Source organism: Trachurus trachurus (genome assembly GCF_905171665.1).
Source record: "Trachurus trachurus genome assembly, chromosome: 15".
Lineage (NCBI taxonomy): Eukaryota > Metazoa > Chordata > Actinopteri > Carangiformes > Carangidae > Trachurus > Trachurus trachurus.
This window is the reverse complement of record NC_139906.1, coordinates 18,447,854-18,472,616: the sequence shown is the minus strand read 5'-3', so window position 1 is coordinate 18,472,616 and position 24,763 is coordinate 18,447,854. Positions and strand designations below refer to the sequence as shown.

General features: G+C 40.8%; 2 protein-coding genes across 6 annotated transcripts in view; one reads left to right on the top strand and one right to left on the bottom strand.

Annotated features, from left to right (window-relative positions):
* Positions 1-354: 354 nt before the first annotated feature.
* On the bottom strand, positions 355-7,283 carry znf451 (zinc finger protein 451). 5 transcript variants are annotated; one of them, XM_083988042.1, is made up of 12 exons: positions 6,493-6,761; positions 6,100-6,181; positions 5,674-5,757; positions 5,467-5,580; positions 4,631-4,736; positions 4,242-4,392; positions 4,018-4,144; positions 3,740-3,899; positions 3,478-3,625; positions 1,895-3,372; positions 1,476-1,541; positions 355-1,244 (listed from the first exon to the last, which is right to left on the bottom strand). In XM_083988042.1, the coding sequence occupies exons 1-12, from the start codon at positions 6,621-6,623 to the stop codon at positions 1,204-1,206; spliced, it is 2,688 nt and encodes an 895-aa protein (XP_083844168.1). In that variant the 5' UTR covers positions 6,624-6,761; the 3' UTR covers positions 355-1,203. The 5 variants fall into 5 exon arrangements, with proteins under 5 accessions (XP_083844168.1, XP_083844171.1, XP_083844172.1 ...); XM_083988045.1 differs by having other exon boundaries at positions 6,329-6,562; XM_083988046.1 differs by having other exon boundaries at positions 6,476-6,535.
* Positions 7,284-15,933: 8,650 nt separating this feature from the next.
* The window catches only part of dst (dystonin), a 93,318-nt gene continuing 84,488 nt past the window's right edge, over positions 15,934-24,763 (top strand). Inside the window, exon 1 of the mRNA XM_083988745.1 lies at positions 15,934-16,101. Within this exon, the coding sequence (XP_083844871.1) occupies positions 16,014-16,101 (88 nt within the window). The 5' untranslated portion in view covers positions 15,934-16,013. The remainder of the gene's footprint in view (positions 16,102-24,763) is intronic.

Sequence of the window (24,763 nt, the reverse complement as noted above, 5' to 3'; positions counted from 1 at the left end):
ATATCAAATAATCTCATCTGGGTTTTTTATTTTTTACCTGATTTGGTTCTATTGGTGAACTCATTACTTCAAGAAACCCTTGTTGGTTTGAGATCCACAAAATAAAGATCAGAAATGTCAAATAAGAAAAAGATTTTGTGCATTCTTTAAACGAATTGTCCTAATCCACCTGCCATGTTCTACAACTTGCTGAATGATCATTGAAGTGGTTTCACACCAGTGGTACAACGTGTAGTTAGACAGTAGCTGTTAAATTCCACAACCAGGCAGGATTTAATCTGATTTAACTTGTTCCATGAGTGCATAAACAAGCTGTTACCACCTGGTAAGTATCTTAAGAGGATGTGACAGAAAGCAAATATTTTGGGAATACATTAGACAGCAGTATATCCCAATTACAAAGGCAGCATCACATAATGCATCCAAATGGCAATTTGCAGTGTGAATCAACTTTAAAACTAATCAGTCTCCCTATAATTGTTAATGGCAACACAAGGAAACTAACAGAGCCCAAAGAGTTGTTGCCAGAATTGCTTTATATTCAAACCTGTGCACAAAAAACTATTTACAGGCCTCTGGTGTATGTCTCCAAAAATTTCTTTTATCTTCATCTTCAAGTGGGTGGAAGAAGAATTTGTTCTGGTGCGTTGTGTAGCCTACCATGTGCTCCAAATTATGTAATCACATTTCTCTCTTTATACTGTTGACTCCTAACTAGCATTAACTAAAGCAAATACAAATCATTTTAGAGGAATGATCTACTGCACTCCAGGAAAAAACTGGTGCAGACTATCCACTGGATTCCATGTCTGCGCTGAAAACAGAGACTGCAACTGGAGACACACTTGGCACCACGGTCACAAGTTCAGCTACGGCATCTTGCAGAGCCATCGGTGCCATCTATAGCACATGTGTCGACACACTGAAGTGTCGTTCTTAGCAGGTGACTGTGTAAATCAAAAAACATAAGATCTGCCAACAACGGTATGATCAGGGAGCTACGCTGTTAACTGGAACAGAGAGAAACTCTAAATGTGGAGCCTGTGTTGTACTATATACATTTCAAACAATTAAAAATGAAGAAAACATAAAATAACAGCTAACATTTATTTAATATATTCTGAACAGAATTACCTCATACAAATTGTTTCAATACAATGTCTGATAAACTGTGTCATAAAAGTGCTCAAGGTCATCAGGGCATTAGAATTCCAAAAGACTTCTTTTAAGAACTTCTTCCAACTCTGTAAAAAACCAACAACAAAAAAAAACACATTAGAATCTGTGTTACAGTAAATCCAAATAAAAACCACAGATTGCTCGGTCACTGTAATAATACTGAAAACATTGAAGTGGTTGTTCACATTTCTTTTTATTTCTTATTTCCTCTTCTACTTTCTAGATTCATCTTTTACAGCACACCATGAGCACTAACATGTTGAGTTGGAACATTTACATTCTTTCACACGGTATACCTGCTGTCTCTCTTGCTTCTTCGTCGAACACAGACACAGCTTGCTTCATCTCGTCATCTGAACCCTCTGTAAAAGAACACACAGAAAAGAGCGGTTGGCTCATGAAAATCTGTAGTCAAAGAAATGCAAACAATGTTCCGCATATCATGACTTAATAAACACATTGAATACAAAAGCACTAAAATGTGATGCCATTTAACACAGATTTATTTGCTTCTATACTTTTCCATGTAGCACACATTACACAGTTGCTATGCATTATTTATGGCCTACCGTCATTAGCCTTCATTAGCTTGACTCTCTTTGTTGGCTTGGTAGATGTGAAAACTCTCAGCCTTCTATCTCTACCTATGAAACTACAGAACTGCTGTGTGCTAAGTTCAATAATAAAAGCTAAAATGTGCCGTGAAGTGATTTACCGTTGTTGTCTGGTTCGAGCTCCACAGCGTTAAGTATCTTTACAGTGGTGGGTTCTGCTTTCACGTCTTTCTTGCAGGTCCTGGAGCTCATGCACGGCTCCAGTGTACAGTGTAGGGAGTGATAGTGTTTATGGAAACTGGGTACACCCTCGAAACTCTCCTGGCAAGCGTTGCATTCCACATCGAACGTGTTCTCAAGGTTCAAGGCTGCATGTTTTGTGTGGACGTGAGTCTTCATTCGAGCATAGGAAGGCACAGATACGCCACAAGGAGTGCACACGTACTGGCATTTTCCATCAGAGGCCAGATTCCTCATGCACTGTGTGTACGTAGCTTTCATTTCGTCTTTGCCCTTCTCTGAGGCCATGCATGGGCACGTAGGCAGGCTGGTGCTCTCGGCGACGGCCGGCTGAACAACCTCAGCATTATCCACGCAGTAGTAGTCTTTGCTGTGAAGGTTCTTGTAGTGCTCCAAGAACTCGCTTTCAGATTCAAACTGCATGCTTTCGCACAGGCCGCAGAAGTGGGAGCTCTTTATCTCCCCGTCGTGCTCGTTCACGCAGTGCCTGCACACGGTGGACTCTTTAAAGAACTTCTGAGGACAATGTCCGCAGATGAACCTCTGAAAGCTGTGACTGCTCACGTCGCTGCAGTGCTTGTGGGCGGCCGCCTCCGAGTCAAAGATGTCCTCGCACATCCTGCACATCCAGCTCTGCTCTGCGTTCGAAGGAGACGGCTCTGCTGCGTTCCGCCGCGCTGTGGACTTGGAGGATGAATGTACTTCGTGGCTGGTTGACGGCTTTGCGTCACTGACCGTGCTGACCTGTTCAGGTACTTCTTCTTCGGTAAAGTAGGTGTGGCCGCTGTGATCGTCTGACACGTGCGACAGGATGTCTTCATATCGAGGCATTTCCACTTTGCACTTGCGACAGAAGTAGAGGAAGTTGGAGAGATGAGCTCCCCCATGGAAGCGACACATATGCAGGTGCGTAATTGAAGACTCTCCCATGAGTTTGCCACACACGCCACACTTGTGGAAAATCTGGTTCACTGCCAGGAGATGCTTGCTGGCTGCGGCCTCCTCTGGGAACTGTAGACCACACTCACAACACCAGGCTGTCACGAGATTTCTGCTCTGCCTCCGCCGCTTGTTTGGAGAATTTTCATGAGCGTTTTCCTTACGTGTTCTTTTTTGGAAAGATGTTTCAAGGCCAGCTGACTGTCTTTTCCTCTGTGCTTCTTTATCCCTCTGGCTGTGTTGAATTTCACCAAACCTGCAGTGCTGAAGAAGTGCTTTCTGCATTGTCTGGTTGACCTCCACATCGTGCTGGGTCGATTCTTCGTGTCTCTCGATTTCAGCTTGGCTGAGGAAGATTTTACGGCAGAGGCAGCACTGCCCTCGCACTTGCAGCTGTTTCATCACCTGCGCTATTGTTTTATCAGCCTTGGCCACCGCACAGCCTTGTCTGCAATGCACACTGAAAAAGAAAAATGAGGGAAAAACCAGTAAAAATACAGAAACATAGAAAGTCTGACACATAAATATGTGACAATGCATGTCAGAGTTATCTCAGCAAACTTACTTAAAGTGAGCTTGAGCGGTCTGATGTGACATCAGTACTTTATGACATAAAGAACACCGGACATTGAACGCCACATCCTTGCACAAAGCGATGATGGACTTCTTTACATATTGTGGGATAGGAACAGGCAGTGCTCTTCCTTTGGGTTCTTTAATAAGAAGAGAAAAATAAATCACACATAATCCTGCTCATGCCATACCTCCTGATTGCTTTCTTTAAGTTCAGGGAGACATGGATATGTGAGGTGAAAATTAAATCTTACCACTCATGATGAGTGTCTCTGTGAAGTGGTTTTTGGCTGACATGTGCTGCAGACACTCGTCTCTGAGGTTGAAGAGGACATAGCAGGCAGGACAGGCAAAGCTCACAATCCGCTGATAGGTCTGATCGATGGTGTGATTATTCGCAGCAGATGAGGACACCTAGGGTTCAAAATTGAACAGTCTAGAATATTCTTTTTAACTCGTATAAATCAATAGTGAGCCATGACTTGAAATAACTAACTGGTAAAACTTGTCTAAAAGTCTAGTGTGACCAAACCTTGGTTTCAAGGTGACTCCTCCATGCTTCTTTGGTTTGAAAATGTTGACCACAGGCAACACAGGCAAAGAGCTCACAGGCACTTCCCCTCAGATTGATGACTGGGTCACAAGGAGAATGATCAAACCTGCACACAAGATATTTTACTTAAAAATAGTTTGTACAAGAAACAGGGAAATGATAAACCCATTACACCAGCAGGGAAACGAAGAGAGGATAATGACCTTTTTAAGTGCCCTTCGAGGAGGGATGCGTTGTCATAAATTCGACCACAGTTAATCACTGGACAGGTGTGTCTAGTTGAACTATTACGAGCGAATGAAGCGGTTCCGTGCCTTCTTCCAAAACCACCACTAAATGTTCCAGGTTGAACACCTAAATAAACACAGAGGTGGAGACAGTCAGCTGACATATCAGCACCATAAAAGGTTGATGTTTACATGGTTGCATCTATTAAAACGAAATAATCATCCCTGTGAGGAAAGTAGGTAATTGCAGCAGCACAAAACAATATACTAATAAAATAGTATGACCTGAGAAAACCTGCTGTTCTGACAAATTAACAGATGGGGGTGTCAGAGATAATGCAACAGATGGCTGATTGAAAACGTACCTGGCATCTTCAACCACATGTCTACACAGCGCTTTGCTTCCTGATTAACTGGAGAACCAAAAGCCAGCTCCTGTCGTCCGTGAGCTTTTTGTAAGATTTGCTTCTCCTGAAAAATAAAAAAATACAGAGATGAACAACAACAGAACATATTCTGGATTTTCTTTTCATATACCTTACATTCGTATGATACATGTATTTGTTTATTCATCTTTGAACTATAGGCGGCATCTGTTCTCTCCATTCTGCCCACCAGGTGGCACTACTGTTATTACAACTGACCTCAACTGACCCCATACACCAGACAACACACTCAGGAAATTTCTACCCAAGCATTTTAAGTTACATCCAGCCTTGAAATTAGATACTACCGTAATTACAGGTGTTAAGAACATTGTCAAGAAAGTTTTGCCAGCAGTGACACTACAGACTGGACTGGACTAAAGTACATGAAGATGATTTTTACAGAGTAACTGAGAAAAGAAAAACATTATTGGAAATAATATTAAAACACAATTTTGATGATTCAATGTAGACACAGTATGAGACAATGTAGATCCCACAGAATATATGAACTATAGCTACCAATTTGGCAACACTCAGTTATTTTAGTATTGATTAGTTAAAAAAATATAAAGTTGAACCATAATGCCTTCTTATTTTACATTCTGTTAAAATGTCTCATTATGATGAGCACAAATCATTTTTTCATTTAAATTCAAGAGGAAGTGAGTAAAGATAGTGGTGTGATAAAGACACCTCCAGGGAAATGAATAGCTTAATTACAATCTGACAATTAACCAATGACAGCAGCTCATTTTATACCAAAGGGACCTCACCTGGAATGCTCTACATTTATCTGCTCGTTCCTTTTTCTCTCGGGCCACCTTGTGTGCGAGTCTGTCCAGTGTAGACGTAACATGTGCTTTGTGACGGGTAATTTCATCTTCAAACTATATCAGAAAGAGAAGGCATAACAATTTCAGAACTGTAGTCAGGTATTCACACAATTAAATAAAAAAAGGATGTTCTATTCAGCCACTCACCCCTCCTCCATATGATGAACATCCCTCATCATCACTGTCACTCAGCAGATCAATACATTCTGGTACAGATTTGATCGGGCCCTCCTGAAGCAAGTACGAGATAACATGCCATTAAATGTTATTAAACACATCTCTACAATATATTGATCAAATGGAGCGTGCAAAGCCTGTGCACTGTGAAATGAGGATGCTTTATTAAAATTGCAAAGGGAGGTGGTATCTGCCTGAAATATCACTGCAATCATGAACGAATGATGAAATGAGGTAAAATGGCACACCAGTCTAATCATTAAACTAGGCTGCAGTTATTGCACAATTAGTCTATCCAATGTCAACAGACAGAGAGAAAGCAAATGCAATCGATCATCTTATCCATTAAATCTCTCGATTTTCAATTAAACCAGATAAAGTTGACACGTGACTTACTGATACAAACTCCACTTCTTCTTCCTCTTCCTCTTCTTCCTCCATCTCATCATCGTCTGCTTGAGCTGGTGATGACATTTCTCTGTGGAAAAAAACAACTACTGTAACTTCTGAGGCTAAAAGTCGAAACAAGTTCCAACTCCAACAAACAACACTAAACACAGTTGAAAGCCTGTCATATATGCTAATTGGCAAGTAATGCAAGTCAGTGGTGTTTTCTTAAACATACACAGTTCAATTTTGACTTCGTTGACCAGAAACAAAAGAAAGGAAATGCGTTTGGGTTCGGTAAGCTAAGTTAGCTAACAAAGTACCACACCGCTTTCATATCTGATATACACTGGTAGTATTAGTGAGGAAAGGTTGCTCAAATTACTACAGGGACATTGGGACCTCGCCTCGACGTCAGGTTTGTGTAGCGTTGCAGTGACAAAAACACGACTCGCTCCCCGACGCTGTGCAATATTTCGTACCATTAAATTCAGATCAACCCGTGTAAGATCCAGTAGAAGGTCAGAGGGCATATCTTCCTCGTTTATCGCTCACATGGCTTCTTCTTTATGCTGCCATAGATGGGTGGAAGCTATACTGCAACCGTCCGCAATGCTCTCAAATCACTGTGTTGTTGCAATTCGGCCCTCGGCCACTGGCGGCAGCATTGAGCGCCGCCGAGCTGCCAGACTACATTTAAGGACCAGCGAGGATGATATTTACGCGCCACAGGCTGTTCGTTGGACAGCCTGAAGTTATTTGAACAACTCGCGGTAACTCCTTTTTCAATAATATTCACGTAATGTCGTCGACGCGACTCAAACTAACCCGTCGCTGAGATGGTCACCATTAAAGTTTTGAGTTCGTATAGTCCAGTCTTATCTATTAAGATACTTTATAAGCAGCGAAATGTTGAAATGCTTCACTTCGACAGAGTGGCACCAACGCCAGGAGTTTGGGTAAGCTAACCGTAGCTCTCTGGCGTTTGCAGTTGCAGCAGCTTTGGCACCGCCTAACTAAACTTAGGACAGCACACCAGGGTGAGTATTGATGAAATATGACTGAAACGAACATATTAATTAAGATGACCTACCGCTTACTCCCAGTGGTCCCTCTGTAGAGAAGAGTGGCAGGCAGCTAGCTCCAAGACCCCAAATCAAAGCAGGCTAAATGCAGCTAGTCTGGTCTGCGACGTCATGTCACTGAAGCGCTCCTTTTCCCCGCGGAGTGTGCCGCGTGGACGGGGTTAGTTGCAGTTGAGATAAACTCCGCCCGTTTCCAGTTAGTTGGTGCTAAACTTGTCTGTTCAGACTCCCTCTAATGTTTTAGTTAGTCTGATGAATAGTTAAACATAGACTGTAACTAAATGATGCTAATTATTTGAGAAGTTTATCAACTAATTGCACATGTCAAATTATATCCCCATGTAGTGAGTAGGTTAATATATAATTGATTATTTCATATAACTATTGAATGTTTGCACACAAATGTTTCGTACATGATGTATTGTTGTTATGTAGGCGTGTTGTAACACACTGCCAACAACAAAACATGGCTAAATAACATCTGATCCAAAAACCTCCTTTGACCGAACTGTGTTAAGTCATTTTAACACACACACACACACACACACACACACACACACACACACACACACACACACACACACACACACACACACACACACACACACACACACACACACACACACAAACTAATAAAGCAACATTTGGCAAACACTGAAACTGCAAAACTGCAGCCTCATGCGAGTGTCTGGTTGCTTATGACAATGTGTATCTTTTCCATACTGTAGATATATGACATGTATATAATGTTAATGTTAATGAACCCAGAACTCACCACACATGTGCTGCATGTAATCTAATGCTATCCAGTTCTCAATTGCCCCATATCCTTACATATCACGCAATAGCTGGTTTTTGTTCAAACTGGTGATATGTTTATTCAATTATGTTTATTGATGAGATTGATCTTGTTAGTGCTCGGTTTTACCTGTGCTGCATTACACTGAAATATGTTTCTACCCACTCATTGTGGATGTAGTGGGAAAAACAGTAGTAACATCTCTCGGTATAATGCTGACCACTTCACCACTGCCAACTACAAACTCGGTGATAAACATTGTCAAGAAAAAAATTAACATTGTTATCTTTGTAAGTGAATTGGACTGTATTAGCTATATTTTGTAGATGTCCAACTAAGTGGCCACTGAATGTATTGCAATTGCTACAGAATTTATGTAAGATAACTGTTGTATATTTAAACACATGCTAACATAGTTATATCCTATTGATGGCAGCATCTGGCTTTTTGCCTGGATACAGAATTGCCTTTTTAAAGCTGAAAATAAAACTTGTTTTTCATCCATCACACTTTGCTTGTCTGAGTTTTTCATCTGAACACTTCACATGACATTAGTTCTTTAAAAAATTACATAACGCTTGTTGGATTATGAATAGATTTGTTCTCCATTTCCCCCCCTAATCCTGGGAGTGTCTGTGCATAACACCTGCCTCGCTGCAGGGCCTGTGACTATACAACCGGCCACATTTTACACGAATATAGGAAGCCTGTACAGCAAAATATAGCTACTTACATTACATTACAACTGCGTTAGACAGGCATGTTGTATTGCTATTGTTACAATGATCAAAATGTGTTGGTAAAATATTAGCTATAGCCTACCATGAGTTAAGAATGCAAAATATCTTCTATATAAACCATTTCCCTGGACTGTATGGTTTCGTTTAGGCTACACACCGTTGTCTATGTGGATCCTGATGTGCTTGTTATAACTAGTATTACAGCATCATCCGTCTGTGCTGTCGACTCTGCAGCACATCACTGCGATGCTCAGATGAATCTGCTGACTCTCCCTGCCCCTGTTAGGAAAAATAAATAAATAAAACTTGCGTCTCTGCTGAGTCATGCATTGTGCCTCACAATAATGATATCAATAGTCTGGACTGTCTACTTTGAACCTACGGACTTCACACGGTTTGCTGTGCGATGCTTCACGTATGTCGCTCAGCGTCTTTATTCTCATCTTGAGCTTTCAGCGGTGTAGCGGCAGGAGAAGGAGCCAGCTGCCTGAGGCTGCGGGATCTGTCCTACATCTCGCCTTATGATGATCGCTGCGGCGTTTTTGGTGCTGCTAAGGCCGTACAGTATTCAATGTGTGCTGCTGTTATTGCTGCTTTTGCTCGGGACTATTGCGACTATTTTGTTTTTCTGCTGCTGGCATCGGAGACTTCGTAATGGAAAACATCCAATAAAATCTGTGCTCTCTGGACGCTCCAAGAGCCGCGGTGAGTATAGCGCAGGCCAGCCGCATCTCCTCTCCCTGCCAGCTCATCTCATCCCTGGGCATTTTAAATATCCGTATATTTGTCCGTAAAGTATTTTTCTCTTGACTGCTGTACCGAGCAGCCAAAGTGTGAAGCTATAATAGACATCTGCAGTTTGGGCTGATCAAATGAACATGATTCTCATGGGGGTATTTTAGTCAAACTAGCTGGAAATGTGCTGAAGTTATTAATAGACTATAGCAAATGAAGATGCGGGCTTTCTTATGTGACACGTCATAGTTTGTGGAAAATGTTAAATCATAGTTTTTCTGTCTAACATCTGTTATCTGTTTTGTAGTTGGCCTCCGGACGCACCATTTTCGATCAGAGGTAGGGTGAACTTTTTGCATTATTGACTTGAGTCATTCATTCATATCTATTTAGGCTACCTGAAGATATGATAGGCTACTTTAAATTTGTCAAATCCATGTTCAGGCTGCATGATCAGTTCAAGTATAAAACAAGAAATTCTTGATCCACAAATTTGATTCTTTGGACTTTTATCAACGGTTGCGTGACTATTTTAGGGACCATGTTGTGCGCAATGCGCATGTCTTATCAATACATAGCCTAACGTAGGTGATTTTGCAGTTTCATGCTCCACGGTGAGTAGAAACTCTTAATACTGTCTTCTCAGAAACACTGTTTAAATGTCAGATCTCATCGAGCCGATAGAAAGCTACTCGGATGTGTGATCCATAATCTACATGTTCCTTCATGTTTGATGCTTGTTTTAAATGCGTCAAGTAAACCCTCAGGCGACCCGTTTCCGTTTTACGCACACAGCTTTCAGAATAAAATAACATTTTAAGGTTGTAAATATATCGACTGCATGAAAACGGGTTTAAACCTCAACCCCCTTGCCAGTATTGTGGTAAAGACAAGACAGTCTTTCTTTCTCTTTCTTTCAGGCAGGTCTAAATGGGAAAGCTTTGTTATTTCATTGACCCTAAAAGGGGATTGGTGCCATGTAAGCTCATTATTTAGGTTTATCACTTTTATTAGGCTACTCTAGACTACATTTTCATCAGACAGTCTTCTTTTTTCTTTCTATAGTTTCATTTTCCATGATTCCCTGTGGTTATGATGTTTTTTATATTAAACACTCCAGAAGCTTGCTGTCCATTGCAGGTCATGTTATTGAACCACAGGACACTGAATCCCTACCTACAGTACTCAGTGCTGTAGCTGGTGGGTATTCAGTATCATGTTCAAGGACACAACAGCAGGACAGTGGCTGAGAACAGTCTTGCTGATCATTACCTTCAAACATAAAGTCCAACACCGAATAGCTCTTAAAGAAAAACTCAGAGGGTCCAAAGAAGGTAATAGTTAGACATTTGCACTGAAATGTTTGTCTTTACTTCCTGTGTAGTAATAAAAATGTCTGTACATCTATCTCTAGCATGCCGGAAATCTAGGTCATACAACTACAACGGTCTCCGGTTAGCTTAAGAGGCATGAATGGCATTACATGTATTATTCATAATATGTTGAGCCTTTTAATTTCTGTTGCTGAGTCTGCTGTATGCTTGACATTTGTTCGTCGTTTCCCAGGGCTTCAGGCACAGTCCACGTCATGCAAGAAGGAGCATACATGCTCGAGTGACAGAGGAAAAACCCAGTCTGGTTGAGGTTCCTGAGAGTGAACCTGATTCATCCTCCACTTTAAGAAAACGGAAAGTGAAGAAGAGAGTGCTCCCAGAATTTTACCAGTCTGTACAAGTCACCCCAACACGCAAGCCTGTAGGTACCCCCCCTTACCTGTAACCTTGAGTGACCATAATGATGAAGTGATACTATTTTTTGCTTGCTTCCCTTCCCAGGGACAACGTTGTGCCTTTGATGCTGGTAAGGATTCAGTAACTTGCTCAAGGACACAGGGCAAGTGTTTGACTACAGGGCTTGGACCCTGTGTGTGCTGGTCTCTTTACATAATAGGTCCTATGAAATTAAGTGTTACTGTATTTGCACCTTGCATCCATAGGTGTTCAGTTATTTAGCATTGTATGACAAATATGATCATACATTGGACCACTAAAAATAGGGCACACCTTTAATAACAGATCCTAGGAACTTGGCAAGTGCCTTTTCACATCTGTCCAGCAGGTAATCCACAATTTCTTCAAGTGATCTGCTAAAGAAAATCTTAAATCTGTTTATGGTTTCCATGGTATCTGTTCATTTGGCCTTCATTTGAAGTCATCCTAAATGGCGTGTTGGTACCTGTTTTCTCTAATCCATCCAAAGCCTGTTCCCAATTTACCATGTCCATGTGAACACATAATGTGTCCTTTTGTGGATGAAAAGCTCAGCTCTGCTAACTCATCACATGTTTAGGCCTTCGGGTCAACATGCCTGGATCTTAGTATAAACCTGTCTATTAGCTGCTCTTTCCAAACAAGGGTGTGCTCGCCATTCAACATCAGATTCAGTTAGTGCAATTAAAGTGAAAGGTGAGGAGAGAAGGGGAGAATTCAGCTGCACTAGAAATATTAACTTGAGGGGACTTTAACCAGAAAAAGCACAACTATGACCTATTTTGTGTTTTTTCTTGCTGCTTCAATCTGAAAAAACTTTCAAAACACTTTATGTCCCTAGATGTTTCTGGGTGTGTCTAATTGTTGAATGTCAGATGTCAATCCAGAATATTAAATATCACACCCAACCTTTATAATTACAGAACATTGTCTCGCTATTACTGCTTTCTTGAAAATCAAATTAAGTAGGCTACAAGACTTGACATGACGCTGATGCTGAACTGACTGACTCAAAAGAGTATTGATCTCTGCGAATGTGTTGCAATGTCATGCTTCCTTTCTGCAATACTGCAGATAATAGAGACAAACAGTTTGGTGTTTTTTCTTATTGCCATTGTCAGCAAAATACATGTGTGTCAATGTGACTTGAACCACCATTTTCAACAGACTTATCATATCACAACCTTGTCTCCTATGTATACACTCTGAACATAATCCTACTGATTATGTTGACACCACAACAAGAGCATATCAATGTGTTATTGTTGTTTCTGATGCCTTTAGACCAAATATTTTGTTACCATAGGTAAAACAAAACCAAATGTTGTATTGACACAATGTGCAGGTTCAAAAGCAAATCTGTGTTTGTTTGCATGTGTAAAAGATGAATAATTCACAATGGTGGCCTTGTTTTGAGGATTTTTTTTTTTGGTGTTTTTTTTTGTCAATGATACACAAGCTTAAAACTAAGTGGAAAAAAAAGAGGTGGTATCAACAAAGACTAAAGACCTTACATTCTTAAATTGCGAGGATAGGCTATGTATTAAGTGATGAGAGAAGGCCTAAATGAACTATTCATATTATTAGGCTACAGTTTTTTCCTTATAAAGAAAGCGAAAAACAGACTTGGGAGATCCAACTAATAACTATTTCATAATAGTGCACATCAACTTTACTCAAATCATGGAGTATTTTCTCATTTTAGTAGAGGGATAAGCAGAAAGCTGTTAAAAACTGCATCAGTAAGCTGCACTAGAGTTTTATCCTGATGAAAAGTGATGCAATGATGAAAAGGCTGCTAATATTAGCAACATGTTGCTTTTATCAGCACTGCTCTTGCAGATTCTGCACTGAATGACCCCACACTGAATTTGAAACATATTCAGCTACAGCTATTTTGAACCAGAACTTATTTTCAGACACTTCAAAGTTGTCAGACTTACTATATTAAAAATATAACCAAGGCAGGGGTCATATATAGCATTCAGCTTTGGGTTGAACCATTAAGCAAATAAGGTGTAACTATACAGGTATTATCGGCCCCACCCATTATCTTATAAGTCTGGTTGTGCTCACCTGTGTTTGCTCTGTTGCTCAACCTCAGGTGTGTCTGGTTGCAGTGGGAAAGTCATTCATTCATAATTTTCCTTCATGTGAGGAATTGTGCTCTATTCAGTTTGAGTAAGAACTGGAAAATGTCTGCAACTGTCCGAGGAATAATATAAGAATAAACCAGAGATGATCCGGGATAGGATGGGATGAATCTAATGGTATTATCGCTATAGCCGTTTGGTAAATTGGTTTAACTGGATTTAAAATTAAACCTGGTTAAACCTACCTAATCCAAATGCAATATTTCGTTGTGCACTCATGATCCACTCCATTACTGTGAGGTAATTAGCACAATGTAGGCTATATGAATGCTTCCACCCCTGCGGTTCACATAGGCTACCACTCACCGTGTAGACAGTAATAATGCTCATCTGCAGCGAGGTCCTTGCCATTAGAAACCATGGGAGCCCTTGTCCTCTTATTACCCCCTGCTTTCAGAGGCATGTGTAGTCAGCCAGCACCTCTTTTTGTGCAGGGATGGCGCTCTAACACCGCCGTCGCTGGCGGAGCTGCTGCTGTTGTTGGCTACAACAGGGTATGACGCGGAGACACATGCAGTCTGCTCTCCCCATCACGGTGCAGCTCTGCCTCGACAGCACACAGCGTACCATCCCCTCAGCCCTCTGGAGATCTGACATCACCCCACATCCTTAATGCTCCGATGGCCGGAGCATCCCTTAAAGGGCGTGGCACCCTGAGAAATTAACGCACGAGATGTGTGACCGAAGGGCTGGAAGCTAATAACGCACAAACAGGATTGTGGATTTTTTTTCTCCTCTTCTCCTTCTCTTGTTCCAGCTGACAGGTCTCCATGTATACAGTGGTAAGTCTTGTTGTTGACCTGGCGGGGGAGCCATTTACTATTGATTTCACATCGCCTTTATTTGGCTCAATCTTTAATTGTTATGGGTGATTGCGAGCTGGTGGCTCGTGTCACGCAGCGTCCTCACACCTAACCTGCGCTCACATTACGCACTTTGACCCGCTATGGTGAGAAACCATCTGATTTGCGCTTGTTGTTGCTGTGCTGTTCTCTTTCATTTTGACGGGGAGTGAAATCAAGACTAGCATTGTTCTTTTTTTTCTCTCCCGTCTCTTTATGCCCCGTTTTCTTTTGTCTCACAGAGCTCCAGTTCGGGGAACCCTTCCCTCCACTGCTCCATGTCTTCCTCCGCGGATTTTTCGGACGAGGATGATTACAGCGTTAAATCCGGGTCGGCATCACCTGCTCCCGGGGACACTTTACCCTGGAACCTGCCCAGACACGAGCGGTCCAAGAGGAAGATCCAAGGAGGATCCGTGCTGGATCCGGCGGAGAGAGCCGTGCTCAGGATCGCAGGTGAGCGGCTGAGTCTTTATTGTTGTCCGGTTATTATCAGACAGGGAGTTGAAGGGAAAAACGCCGCTCGGATATGCTGCAATGTGCGGAGACCATGATCTCATCGTGACTAAAATGTAGCCTATTCCTGGTTTATTTGGGGACTTAATCATAGACACAGTGACATGGACCTGTGGTTGTTACATGTGATGGTATTTTGGTCTGTTCTTATTCTGGATGATGCTTTAAAATTAACCAAAGCGCCGATGGATTTATGGAATAATGAATAAGAAACTACTGTGTTTTTCTTTGAGTTATACCTCCGTTATACTCGTCATCAAATAGCCTACATATCTCAGAGGATGATTTTAAATATGTCATTTTTGGTTTTCATTTCAATTAGGGAGATAAAGCCTAGACCTAAAAGTCAGATTAGTATAGGCTATATTCAGACGCTTAAATAAATTGGGCCCAACATAAAACATGATCATGTTTGTTTCACACTTGATAACAAGGTTGGAGTTTAAAGTTTATAGCTCTCATTGGGCTATTTAATGACAGCGCGCTTATAATGATAGGCTAATTCCATCTGACGTCGTTAAATTCCTGTGAGAAATAAAGTTCATCAGATCAGATCGGATCAGATCCAGATCAGAGCCTTTAATCGATACAGGGGGAGAAGTTTTCAATGGAAACTCTCAGCTCGCGTGGACTCGGTGTGACAATAGTGACAGCTGATTGTGCCCACTGGCAGCAAAGACACTTGACATCGTTTCAAGCAGCAGTCCTGTAAATGTGCCAGAGTTGTTTAAAGTCTCTGGCAGGTGGACTAGCCTACAGAGAAAACAGAAAGTGGTCCATGTCACGAGCCGGTACTGAGAAGCCTGAGTTTATTGTCGCACGCTGTAAAAGGTGAGCCATTCATTCAGTGCGCTTTACACAGGTTCTCTCACTCACTGGAGGCAAACTGCGAAATTAGGGACCAGGCTTGTTGAGACCCATCCTGTTGTGATCGTAAAGTCGGATTTGAATCTCACTTTTTTGAGAATTTTACACTCAGCGTTGGCATGACTGACTTGTTAAAACAGGCACTTTTTGCAGTGCAGCATGTCCGGCTGTCCTCCCTATCAATCCGTGAACTCCAGAGAGGAAGTGTGGCCCATTGGACAAAACGCAGACAAGGGCGGGACATAGGGCGTTTCCTTTAGTGCAACAACAGCGCCGATCACTCTCGAGTTCTCAGCACATACACATGCACATGCTCATGCACACACATAGACACACACACATACACATACACACTCACACACACACGCTGTGTCCCTGTCCGCCGCTGGTGAATGTCCAGTTTGTAGAGCCCGGGTTATGGCTCAGTACGCAACGCAGGCTTACGTGCTCTCCGACGAACAGGAATACCTCCAAGCCTATGAGGATGTTTTGGAAAAATACAAAGGTAGGATCAATGGTGATTGAATCGCCTATTTCTCAGGCACTTGAGAGATGAGGAAATTTCCCGATTGCTGCTTGACAGTTCGATAAATGTCAGCCTGCGCCCCTCTCCCTGTGGTGACTGGCTGGTCTTGGTGTCTTTATGCCTGCTCTGGAAAAGTGAGAATATTTCCTGCATGACATCACGTTTAGGCTGATTTTTATTAGCCAATACAAAGGCCTTATTATATGATCACATCTGATCATTAGATTATGGGATTATTTCTCTTGTGTGGCTGGTGTATGAAAAATCTTTAGTTTGAAATAAGCCTGGAAAAACAATACATCAAGCCGGTGTCTTCATTGTTTACTTGGCAGCCTGAAAGATCTGAACGGATAAATAGTGTCTGTTGATTTGAGTTAATTGTACTTTCATAATACAAATGAATGTGTTTGCATAGTGTTTGGCTGATCGCCTAAAGAAAAACCACTGCGCTTCTGTGAATAGGGCTTCTGTGACTTGTGTGGTGTCTCAAGGCAAACAGGACAATGACATAGCAGGATGAGGCATTAGCTCATATCAGTGGCTCGTGTCGTTTCATGGAGCTGCTCCTTTTGGGTCAATCGCATTAATTAGTGCGAATCCATCACACATAAGACATCTATGTTCCTCAGTGTCTCTTTGACAGCCAGAGTTCGTTGACAAAATCACACACATGTACTCTGAGGCGTGAGGAGACATCCGGCTGAGCTGAATTCAAACTGACAGCACTGGTTTTAACTCTTCATTTTCCTTTTCACTCAGGCCAACAAAGTAAAACAACAGCACAATAACTAACTGACTGTGGACTATTGTAGTGAAATGCTTGCCATGAGCATGTTCTCTCAGCTGTTGAGGCATTGTAGCCAGCAGGGCCAGTCAGCTGTGGTATAAGGCTTAAACGCCCTGACTGGACTCTTAATGGGATCATATGATGTAGCATCATTAGGAATCTGTATCTGTTTTCTTCAGGCAGAGGAGCAGTGACACACAATGAGCTTACTTATTTTTCAGCTTTCTCCTATCATTAACTACCAGTTTGTGATTAGCTATTACATGTTGAGTATTGATTTTGGGGGGATATCTGACTCTCCACCAGCTGGTGCATGAACAATGAATGTATCATTGAGGGGTAAGGCATTCTTTAGTATTTTCTTAATGATTTTACCAACACATTTTCAAGTTTTTAGATGTGTTCGTTGTAGCCTCACAGTAATGCTAATGTTTACCTGTGGTCTCAATGCAACCACTTCATTATGCTGACTGTTTCTTAGGTAAAACTGACAACATTGTTTTGACTTATATACGATATACTGCTCTCCACAGATTTGTTTTTTTGTTTTTGCTGCAATCCTAGTAGGAAGTTGGCTTTAGCAGAAGAAGCTAATCATTAGCAGGAAAAGTTTGAGTGTTGAAGCAGAAAACCTTAATCAACATTTATTTACTAGGGGTCATTTAAGGAGAGAGGGAGCAGACTATAATATGAATAATTTATATTTTCTTTGCAAGTAGTGAACTCCATTATTGTGTCTGATAATGTAGGCGAGTGGTGAGTGAGCTGACGACAATTAGGAGATAAACAGAAATAAAATAATGTGAGTTTTTGTGTGACAGGGTGAAAAGTTAAATCTTTGAGAAGTTATTGTTTGAAACCGTGTATTTGAGCATATATATTGTAACTGGATTGGTAGGTGGAGAAATGTATGCTTACATCAAAGTCAAATACCCTCGTTCTTCTTTAAATAGTGTTTCCAATATACATTTGTCTTCCCATAAAACATTTGTTTCTGTAAAATATGTTTTGCTTTATTTTTCAGTAGGACATGGGCTAAGTGCTGGGGAAAAAATCCTGATTTAAAATGTAAAAGTTTTATTTGCAGTTAACAAGATCAGCCAGAGCCCCGAGCTTCTCTCCATGTGACGCTAAGCGTATCAAAGGGACACATTTTCATAGCCAAGTCATCAATAGTAACCAAACAAACAGACCAGTAAACAGAACAGCAGGAGGCTCAGCTATAAAGTAGAAAACAGTTTTTTCTTTGTCTCTCCAAAACAACATATAGGATCAGATCCTTTTCATATTTGACAGTGGATGTTCAGGCAAACAAATTGTAACTAATAGTTTGTGCTCTGGTGACTTTTTGGTTAATTTGGGCGGTTGTCGTTGGTGGTTTGGCTTGGCTCCAGACCTGTCAAACATCTTTAAGATAACGTCAGCAGTCAAGACAAGACAAGAGAAAAGGAGATCAAACAAAAATATAGTCTTCATGGCGGTGAATGAGCAACATTGTATGACATGTGCACTTATTGACCTACAGTGGGACCTGTAGTGAACTCAACCATTCAAAATGAACTGACACATTTCAAGATTAAGGAAATACGCCGTGAAGAGCTGAACCATGAGTTTCGATCATATCTTGAGACTAAGCATAACAATTGCCACCGACCACCAGGAATGTTTATGTAGTTCTTATTGTCCCAGCTGTAAGAATATCATACCAATTAGGTGTTAAGAGTTAATTATACACCCAACAACAGTACTGCTTTAGGCCAGGGTGAAATTCAATACAGGCTTTACAAAAGGCCGTAAACTTGAGGAATGAGTTTAAGACATGGTTTCCTTGACGCGTACAACAGTTAAATGCAGTGGGTAGTGGCTGCTGTGGGATCGGGCTGTTCTAGCAGAGCCTGCTTGGTTGGTCGTCAGCGAGATGGGAGCGTTAGTTTCCCAACAGATGATCATCCTCTGACATGAGGGAAGATTTAATGGATTAGATATTTGGTGGTTCAGCCAGCTCCCTTTGCAGTTGGTTCATTTTGTTTTTTAAGATGCCATATGGTGGCAATAGTTTGACAAGAGTGTAAGGAAGAGTACATGTCTAAGAACTGCACCCAAAATAAGCATGTTTTGCTCGTAGAGATTTGACAGTCTTGCAGCATATTCAAAGTTCTTCAAGTTTTGTGCAGACATTTGTTAGTTGCCAATACACAAAACAAAACTGCAATGTTAAACATTAATAGAAAACAATATTTCAATTTTACGGCATTTATTTTCAAAAATCGTCTTCTTGGACAGTTTCTTAGAAGATGAAATCTCGTGCTCTTATCAAACATCCATGAAGCTCATTTCCCATGATCTTTTTTTGCCTCAGATTGTAGACCCACACACACACCACACACACACAGATGCATAATATATATATGCACAGTTGCCCATAAAGTTGGAATAATTTTGTTTTCAGACACATTCCTCTTTTTATTCCTATTATAAAGGTTAATTGTGGTTTAATTTTCACAGTGATATATTTGGAAGGGATTGACCAATAGAGCTTTGAGAAGATATACACTTTATCTATCAAGAATAAATCCCATTGTCACAATCATTTCATGAGAAAAGGTGAAAAAATATTAAAGTCTGACTTATGGGCAACTGTGTGTGTGTATATTTATATACAGTATGGTATTGGCTATTTCATTCCATTCAGTAGACGCCCATATACAGTACCAGTCTGTAGTATGGCTGCTTTGTAAGTTGTGTGTTATATAGGAGGGTGTGGCCTCTCACTGGCTGTCTGATGTTTCCGTCTGTGTATCGCTGCAGGCTGTCTTATGATTTGATTTTTCTTTGCAAGACTTTTGTAGCTATAACAATGAATACTTTTATTATAGTTTAAATATATTATATTTTAAAGATTATGATACTCATATTATCTTGTATTATCAAACAGTGATGAGTGAAAGAGCATTTTGTTTTTGCACAGTCACTGCCTTTGTCCATCCTCCTGGGCTGTGCCCAGCCCAACCCCTCTGCTCTATGTCGACAGCCCACTCATCACATTCAAATGGTCCAGTGGCCCACACATGCAGCAGGCTGCCTCTATGGAGACTGTCTGCTACCATACAAAAGACACTTTGTTTTTTAGGCGAGCAGCATCCAAGTTCCACAGACTTGTTCATGTGTCAAGTCTCTGATGGTGACACTCCTTTTTTGGCTTTTCATTGAGGCTTGAACGTCAAGGAGCCAAACGTTGAAGGTGGTCTCTTCCCACCTAATTCAGCCTACAAGTGAATGTACAACATATTGTAGGCTACATGCACAGCTGGGCATTGTAGCCTCCTAAACACTAACCCACTAATGTATATTGTTCACAAACAATAGGATCATGCTATATAGGTTTGAATTAAGCCCTGTTTTTCTGACTGGTAATTGAGAGAATACACAAAGTTATCATTTTGTGTAGCTATGTGCCATTTATACCTGCCAGTGCCAACCAATACTTTTTTATGAAATACATTTTAAGTGTGATTTTATTGTATAATCTGAACGAATAAAAAAAAAGCTACTTGGATATGATTTATTTGATACGTGAGCAAATATGATTTAGATAGTACAATCACTATCTAATTATAGTGCTGTGATGTGTTCTGGTGTAATTTCACAGCTAACACAGCCAGAATTCAAAGTGCTAAGTGCTAATACCTAATTAAGTGCATCAAATCTTCGGATCAGTTTTCCAGCACAAGATCCAAATGGTGCTCCATAACCTCACAATAACACTGGGCAGAAGCTGATTTGAAACTCTGAAAACAGCTGCTATGGTTTCATTTTACAGGTTTCACCAGTATGTGTAGTGAGATCAGAATGCAAGTTATCTGCAAACAGAAACCTAATGTCTGGTTGTTTGCTGTTATTGCCAAGGTCTATATGAGGAAAACAAAAAATTTAAGAATGAAAGCAACGGTAAATACACGATACTAGAAGTGTTTAAGCTCCAACATAATGTTGTTGCTGTTGCCAGGCCTTTCATTGATCTGTGAGCTGTGTAATCCAAACCAGGGATCTCAGAAAGCTCACTGCTCCATCAGTCAGTCAGCTACAGACATTTTTATTCATTGCTCACTCATATGCATCATAGATGTACGTACAGCAAACGCATTGTCCCCTTTGGAGTACATTATCAACATACTGGTAGGGAGCTGAATTAAATATAACGTTATAATGCTGTCAGATTTGGTTGCATGTCTGTGTCTGAGCGTGCTGTCTGCTCACTGTTATATTTCTAAATGTTGTATTTATATGCTGTCATGGTGATGGGAAGACCAGCGTGGCTGAACCTCATTCCACAGCTTTGCTTAGCTCCTCTTACATGAGATCATCTTTTGAGTCTCTGTCCCACCCCTGACTCATGCTCAGTTGCTTTTCCTCTCCCGCTCCACCGGCACCACCCTTCTCTCCCGAATGCAGCAGATGCTGGGAAGCAGTCCCACTAGAAACAGGAAACAGATTTCCTTTCTCCAATTCTTATTTGATGGCCAAGGGCAGCTCCATCTGCTTTTATGTTAACCCCACATCATAAAAGCTATTGTTGTATTTCAGTCTGATGCTCACATGATTTCGGGAGCCAAATGAGAAAATAACATTTAAACCACTGCGTAAATGTTTTCATCAGTATGAAAATGATGTCAATCATATACTGTGGACAGCACCATCATCAAAACACCAAATGTGGCAGCATTAAAAAAAAAAAAAAAAAGACTTGTAGAATCTGTGTCACCTGTATAGCCTGTTTTCAATAATAACATACAAAAATCATCTAGCCTTTTAGAGTGAAGATTGTTCAACATGTTACTGCCAGTTGCATACTACCAAGCAAATCTATTGCTAATAATCACCCTTAATACTTGGCAACTATTTCTGAATTCATGTGTGTGATTTCTTGGGTTCTACTTTAAAACCTTTAAGGATCTATTAATTGCTACATTGCTAACATTAGTTTTCACAATTGTTTTTATTTCCCAGTGTAGAAGAAATATCATTCCTTTACAAACTAAGAGCCGTCTTAGGTGAGGGAAAAAACCTCCTGTTTTGCGTCCTTTAGCCTACTTCCTACCTTTTACTGAAGTTAGCATGCTAACAAGCAAGCCCTGGCCTGGTCAGACTGTCTCATTTTTGATAGGGAGTCACTGTAGAGTTCAGTGTGTTGTGAAGAAACAGTGCTGCTCAGAGGATGTATCATACCCTTTTGTCTTCTAAACCCAACATTGACTGAAGCTCTTGCCATGACTGGTGGCTAATAAGCTGTTAATGCTAACATTATAGAAATAGCAAAACCTACAAATCGATCATTTTTAGGTTGGCCAAGAAAAGCTTTGTCTGAACATTATGAGTTCTTCTAATAGCATCTTTCATCATATGCTCATTTGTATGGCATTTTGTAGGCTATAATCGTAATTGTTGATTTTGAATATCACCATGTATGACCCCCAGAATTAACATAGCTATAAATCATAATCAGGACTCTCCGTAATAGATGTGAGAGGGAGGGCTGAGAGAGTAACAGATTTCCATGTGCAAATATTCACTTAAATGTCACAGTTGCAGCTGTTGCACATATGGGGGCTGATAGCTGAGTGTTAGCAACTGTGTATCTGTGTGTGCTCATGTTCGTACCATTAGTGTGCATGTCTGCCCCATTAGCTGCTGTTAATGCTTCCCCTCTTCCTCTCCTTGACTTTGCTGAGTGCCTCTGAAGTGACAGCTCATGCTTATGGGTACTTTGACAGCTTCACCTTCACCCTCCATTTGCCTTTTCATCAAGGTTCATTCAATGTTCCACAGGAGCTCATATAGTTAATCAGTGCTGCAATTCCAGTTCACACTGTATATATATTCCTATTGTGCCCTGTACGGTACTTCCGTTTTATTTACTTTTTCATTTGCATAAGCCACCGCAGATCACTGTCATTTAGTTCGAGGTTGAGGAAAAATAATAATCAGAGGGGAATGCTGAAAATTGCGACATTGGCTCTAAACAAGACAGACAGGATAATAATAACACTCTCTGCATAGATGTTGAGACATAGCACCCTTTTTCCTGCAGTCTTCTTTACTCAAGACAAAGCAAAGGCTGAGTGGGAGGGCTGCTTTGAAGGCTTGGCAACCTGTTTCAGTCACAGTGCTGTTCGTGTTACATATCTCAGTCTCTGCCCTGCCCCTCCGAGAAGAGGATTCTCACTTCCAAAGTATGATAGGTATTTCCCCATCACCGTCTCACATTGTATTTTTGTTTACCACCTACCCCGATATGTGACAACATAGTTATAAAAATGCAGTGGTAGCCTCTTTGTGCTGAGTCACCACTCCCACTGGGCGTCTGTAACATACATTAAATCACTAGCGTTGTCGATCTGGGAGTTGCAACAGACCATTTGGTACTTTATAGCTGAAGGGATTGTAGTGTGTTATTTGTCCACTAATGACATGTTTCAACAACTATCGGATGGATTGTCAGGATTCATAATTTTGACAGCACAAAGTAATGTCTTCAAATATCTTTTTGGTCTGGGTTTCAAAAACAAGATAATTATTTCATTATTAAAATCTTTGATTAATTCCTGTTGATCATTTAATAAGTTAATAAATCAGTCATTGATGCACTACTAATTCAGGACCAAATGACTGATGAAACTATTGGTTTTGGCATCAATAACAGCTGTGCATTGTGTTAAATGTGTACTAGGCAAGTCTTTGCTTGCTAACATGGTATACATTAAACCTCCCACTGATTGTTATCTTAGTTCAGTCATTGTGAACATGCTAGCATGCCCATGATAGCATTTAGCTCAAAGCACCACTCTTCCTATAGTACAGGCTCAAAAAGCGTACAACACGGCAGTAGACTGCCAAGATTGATACAAAATATAATTTGAGAAATTTTAAAATGAAAAAGGCTTGAAACTCATTATTTATAATCCACTGGAGAAAATAAATGTATTTAAACAGTAAACAGTATGTTTAGCACTTTGTTTGTCCTGATGAAGCATGCAGGGGATCTACAGCTGATCTTTAGGATGCAGCAAAGCTTTTTCTTTTTTTTAGTCAGGGGGGTAGGATGTTGACTTTGATTAGGATAACAGTGAAAATGACCAATACTTACTTCAACATCACAATCTGTGTTTGCTCACAAGAGCGGTTGAGCAAGAATGTTTCACGAGTCCTTGTCATACGCTGGAAGGTTGAGGGCTTTTCAGTTTAGACTTTGGGTCTGTTTTGATCTCCCTCCCATACAAGGTCAAGAGGATTACACAGGCTGGATTTTGATTGCGAGGACTTTTTGACTCTGCTCTGCACAGAATCATGTGGGGATATTTTAGGCATCCTGACGCAACAAGATGCCAAAGCATGTCACTGGCCCCCTGTGCAAGTCATTCTCTGGATGACAACAGTTTGTCCGTTGTGTTGTTCAAAGAATCTTGTAAAAAAAAAAAATTGTAATAAAAAGGCCAGAGTGAAGTGGTGTAGACTTAGTGAATGCATTTTCTACAGTCTGTTAGTGCAGTGTCTTTATTCACAGTTTAGTTACAAATATTCATTAATTCAAAGACTCTTAATACAAATATTAACTTCAATCATGTTTGTTGAATGTGAGGAAATGAAGGACGTCACCTCAGTGGCACAGATTATGTGGCTTGCAGTTTCAGGGGCAGCATGGTTTAGAGTTGTAGTTATTTATAGCTGTGCACATGTGCTTTGCTGAGGTCTTCAAATAAGTGTCTGAGCAGCTCCATGGCTGTTTGTTTGAATGTTGTGGTAGTCTCTCGGTGAGTGCTGGGCTTATAGTCTGCAGACAGTGAACGCAGAAGCCAC

Excerpts from the sequence above, each read along its gene's own strand:
- znf451 (XM_083988042.1), bottom strand. The coding sequence starts at position 6,623 with ATGCCCTCTGACCTTCTACTGGATCTTACACGGGTTGATCTGAATTTA. Across the intron at positions 3,900-4,017 it reads GGAGTCACCTTGAAACCAAG|GTGTCCTCATCTGCTGCGAA; the intron begins GTTTGGTCACAC and ends TTTGAACCCTAG. Across the intron at positions 1,542-1,894 it reads GCTCGAACCAGACAACAACG|AGGGTTCAGATGACGAGATG; the intron begins GTAAATCACTTC and ends GTTCTTTTACAG.